The 5091-nt window shown below is 41.1% G+C and overlaps 1 protein-coding gene across 2 annotated transcripts in view; it reads right to left on the bottom strand.

The window, feature by feature from the left end:
• Positions 1-5091, bottom strand: part of LOC107743103 (host cell factor 1-like) — a 29626-nt gene that overhangs the window by 2923 nt on the left and 21612 nt on the right. For both annotated transcript variants that reach the window (XM_016556218.1, XM_016556219.1), the window contains exons 21-26: positions 3292-3541; positions 2925-3209; positions 2147-2265; positions 1911-2048; positions 1253-1438; positions 874-1171 (exon numbers count right to left, since the gene is read on the bottom strand). In XM_016556218.1, coding sequence (XP_016411704.1) covers positions 874-1171; positions 1253-1438; positions 1911-2048; positions 2147-2265; positions 2925-3209; positions 3292-3541 — 1276 coding nt within the window. The remainder of the gene's footprint in view (positions 1-873; positions 1172-1252; positions 1439-1910; positions 2049-2146; positions 2266-2924; positions 3210-3291; positions 3542-5091) is intronic.

Raw genomic sequence — 5091 nt, 5'->3', positions numbered from 1 at the left:
TGCTGTCAGAGAGTGAAAGTGCGCTTTCATCCAGAGCGTCTCTCACATGTTCCGCCATGTGCTTCTCGTCCGTGCTTGTTTACATCAGAGTGCACACGCTCTTTCATGCAGCATACAGCGGTGTTGTGCAGCTAGAGCAGTGCTGATTGGGGAGAACGGAGGTGCGCTCACTCTTGCCCAGGGCAAGTAAGACTGCAACTCAAGGCTGGCAGTCATGCATATGCTCTGGAACAGAGTAATATCGCATCCACATTGCAGGCTTTGCGATTAGCAAATCGCAACGTCTCAAATCACGATTTCGATTCGATTTTGATTAATCGCACAGCCCTAATAATATATATATATATATATATATGTATGTGTGTGTGTGTGTGACCCTGGACCACAAAACCTGTCATAAGTCGCACAGGTATATTTTTAGCAATAGCCAAAAAAACATTGTATGTGTAAAAATTATCGATTTTTCTTTTATGCTAAAAATCATTAGGATATTAAGTAAAGATCATGTTCCATTAAGATATTTTGTAAATTTCCTACCGTAAATATATCAAAACTTAATTTTTGATTAGTAATATGCATTGCTAAGAACTTAATTTGAACAACTTTAAAGGTGATTTTTTTGCACCCTCAGATTCCAGATTTATAAACAGTTGTATCTCGGCCAAATATTGTCCTATCCTAAACCATACATCAATGGAAAGCTTATTTATTCAGCTTTCAGATGATGTATAAATCTCAATTTAAAAAAATTGACCCTTATGACTGGTTTTGTTGTCCAGGGTCACATATATATTTACAATGTTAATAACTGTGGAAATACATTACCACAGTCTGTCAAAAGGGTCCAGCCAACAAAAAACAAAATATCCTCACCTTGTAGCCACCTGACTTGTGTTGCAGGGCCGTAGCCCTTCTCGTTGCGTGCGGCGATGCGGAAGATGATGGCGGGTTTGGTGGTGTAGTCGATGTGGGCGTTGGAGAGACTAGATGACTGCACTAGGCAGGACGGGTTGGGCCCACAGTACACCCGCATAAAGGCAAGCTGAGCTGGAGAAGACGCTTTAGCCTCGACTGTTTGTGAGCTCTGGATGGCCAGATACACCGAATACTCAATGATCTTCCCCGACGTCACTGAAGGAGGCTCCCAGGTCAGGTGAGCACCATCGGGGCTCTAATGGGGGAGGAAAAACTATTTTAGTCACCAAGATTAACCCACATGCAGACCAAACGCAAGTCATTTGCAGTGAGCAACCTTGCTGATTTTGATGGCACACGGGGCTCCAGGGAAGCCAGGCAAGCAGGTCTTAAACGCAGAGACCTCGGAGAACGTCCCGCGGCCGCACGCGTTGATACCGGCCACGCGAAACTTGTATGCAGTGCCGGGAGAAAGCTCGATCTTTTTCATTTGGCTGTAGTCTGGGATTGCGCCAGAATCATCCTGCAACGTCACAGTAAAAAAGATGATTAGTGGATTAGGTCAACTAATATGGATTCTCTCTCTCTCTTCTTTTTAAATGCAGATGCGGACATAGAATCTTTTTCTCAAGAAAGACCAGATAATACTAATTTTATATACAGTACACAGTGATTATGACACGAGTAACAGTTCATTAGATATTGATATAAAGCTGTATTTGTCAAATGCTGACATTCTATGAAAATATTGTAGTTTGTTTTTCTATTATAAAATAGAACTGTTAAACAGAGAACATAAACTAATGAAGCTCTCAGAACTGTCAAAATGAAATCCTGCTTCCAAATCATATCAGCCAAAGTGCCAAACTTACTGGCCTTGGCAAAATATATTTAGCTACCACTAAAGTCGATTTCAATTAGTCCTAAATAACACTTCCTTTACCAAAAGACGTTTTAGTTGAATTGCAGCAAACAGCAACTTAATCATTACTTACATCAGTAACTGCTGAATCATCTGCTGGCACATAATAGTGCGTGACAACCATGTTTGTGACCTTAACGATTCCAGCGTCAAACCACTGATTCTCTTTCTTCACTGGTGGCTTTACAACGGTTGGAGGAGCTTCTTGCTTCTACGATAAATAGAGATGGTTGAAAAATAGTCTCAAAGTTAATGTCTGAAATGGATATCGATGCATTCGTTCAAATCATGTGCCACCAGTAAACTTACCCCAGCTGCTGATTCAATCCCATTGGCCACCTCAGCTAAAGCAGTGGCCGCTTGCATCTTGGCTGGACTGGCGACCACCATCGGCTGAGATGGTGCAAAAGTAATTGATGGGGCTAGAGCTGCAGCAAAAGAAAGGCATTTTTAGCATGCACTAAAAACCAGCAGATTTGATCATAAAACTAAATTATTAGAAAAAAACACCTTAACTAATTTGGTAACACTTTACAACAAGGTTCCGTTTGTTAGTTAACTACATCATTTAAAGAAATAATTCACCCCAAAAATGTAAAGTTGCTAAAAATATACTCACCCTCATGCAAGCAGAGAACAAAAGGTGTTTGTTTCTTCATCAGAACAGATTTGGAGAAATTTAGCACCAATGGATCCTCTGCAGTGAATGGGTGCCGTCAGAGTGAGAGACTTTAAACAGCTGATAAAATGCATCTTTTCACTTCACAAGACATTAACTGATGGACTGGAGTCGTGTGGATTATTGTGATGTTTTTATCAGCTGTTTGGACTCATTCTGACGGCACCCATTCACTGCAGAGATCCATTGCTGAGCAAGTGATGCAATGCCACATTTCTCCAAATCTGTTATGATTAAGAAACAAACTCATCTACAGCTTGAATGGCCTAAGTGAGTACATTTTCAACAAATTTTCATTTTTTTGTGTGTGAAATGGGACGGTATTGTAAAGTGTCACCAAGCATTTTTGTTTGCAGACTTTGCACCATTAAAAATTATAATTTAAAAACAAAAACAAACATCTCATACTCGCTGCAGAAGTACGTGGAAGGAGACGGGCCACAGCTACCGCAACAGCACTTGTCATCTCGTGGCCGTTGCTCTCAGATGCTGGGTCGTTGAGACTGTCTGCTGGTGCCAAGCCTTCGGTGGGCAGTGCAGCTGCGGCTGCTTCAGCAGCTAACTGCTGGGCTGCGGCCGCTTGCGCCTCCTGGAGCTGCTGCTGCTGCTGAACCAGAGCAGCGAGCTCCTGCGGAGTCAACACTATAGGGATGGTGGTGGACTGCTGCCCGCCGTGACCTGCGTCTCCCTCACCTGAGACAAAGTCAAGCCAAGCTGAGAATTCAAGCCCTACTGTGTACATCATAACACATACGGCAGTCTCTCGTACACTTACTGAGCACAGCCTGCTGAGCCGCCTGTAGGACAGCCTGGATGGCAAGGGCCTGCGCTTCTTCTGTAGCCGCAGCCTGTGCTGCAGCCTCAGCCGCTGCTGTCACAGCCAGCTCCTCTGGAGTCAGTCCGGTCACCATGAGGGTGGTTTGCTGTCCTTCTGCAGACATCAGCTCCTGGGGCAGAGCGAGGGCTTCTGAATCTTGAGCGGCGAGACTCATCGTTTCTGCGCCCTCCACACCGGCCTCCATCTGCTGTATGGAGAGCACAGGGAATTGTTTATTATTTGCACAAGAGAAATTAATGCTTTTATTCAGCAAAAATGCAATAAACTGATTAAAGGTGACAGGAGACTTACAAAGTGACAATTGACAAAGACTTTAAAGTATGAGCTTTGTAAAAATCGACGCGTTTCAGAAAGGCGGGGCATAGAGAAGAAACAATAATGTACAGTATGTGGAAAATAATGTGTTTTTTTCACCTTAAACCGCATAAACACATTTCATTACACCAAATACACAAAATAATGTTCTTTTTAGCAACATCATATGACCCCTTAAAATGTTAAAAGCGCGAAAATACATTGCTATGATGCGCGAGATTGAGAGTGTGCGCGCACTGGGGTGCTTGGATGATTTGTGCAAATAAATAACCTAGTAATCTGTCTATCTAATTGGTTGGTCAAACCCCTCTATAACACAATAATAACTAAACTAATGACTAAATCTTGTCAAAAGTTATCAACCAATCAGACTTCCACGACTGACCGATGAAAATGCTACGTGAAATCTAATTGGCTAAGAGGGAACTGCACCTGTTCCTTTGACAATCAAAGATGGATCTGCAATTTCTTTACAATTTAATAATATTTAGTCATATTAATCAAATGTATATTAGATTTTCGCACCTGGATTAAACGTTGTCAAAAGTTATCAACAAATCAGACTTCCATGACTGACCGATTAAAATGCTACGTGAAATCTAATTAGCTGGAATTCTTTTGACAATCAAAGATGGATCTTTAATTTTGTTACAATTTAATATTTAGTCATATTAATCAGAAGTATATTAGAAATAGGCTGGGATTGGGGTGCTTGGATGATTTGTGCAAATAAATAACCTAGTAATCTGTCTGTCTAACTGGTTGGTCAAACCCCTCTATAACACAATAATAACTAAACTAATGACTAAACCTTGTCAAAAGTTATCAACCAATCAGACTTCCACGACTGACCGATGAAAATGCTATGAAATCTAATTGGCTAAGAGGGAACTGCACCTGTTCCTTTGACAATCAAAGATGGATCTGCAATTTCTTTACAATTTAATAATATTTAGTCATATTAATCAAATGTATATTATAAATGGCTAGGAATGAGGCATTTGCGACTGAAAACTACTGCGTGCGACTATGAAAATTTTTCATCATCATACTTGTGATTGCGCTGAGGGAGCTTCAAAGGTTTCTACGTGTTTTTGCAGCGTTGAGCAATGTATCACAGACATATCTCATGAATCCTTTCATAAGCAAAGTGTAGACAGGGTGTAAATAAGAGATTAATTGTGCAGTGTAGAGAGCTTCGTTGATTACAAACACTATTGTCTGATTTTGCTCTATTTCGTCGTCGAAAATAGTTTAAAACAAAGACACATCTCCATTCAAACACAGCGTGCATCTCCATTTAAACACAGCGGTGTTTCGTTTATGAATGAACGGGGTTTTTTAAACTAATCTAGTCAGTGAGTGATTCATGATTACCCATTCATAAAGACAGTCACTTGATTCATTCCTGAATGAATCAGC

Source organism: Sinocyclocheilus rhinocerous, unplaced genomic scaffold (genome assembly GCF_001515625.1).
Source record: "Sinocyclocheilus rhinocerous isolate Xijiao unplaced genomic scaffold, SAMN03320098_v1.1 scaffold797, whole genome shotgun sequence".
Lineage (NCBI taxonomy): Eukaryota > Metazoa > Chordata > Actinopteri > Cypriniformes > Cyprinidae > Sinocyclocheilus > Sinocyclocheilus rhinocerous.
The sequence above is the reverse complement of the archived record's forward strand: the minus strand, read 5'-3'. Positions and strand labels throughout refer to the sequence as shown.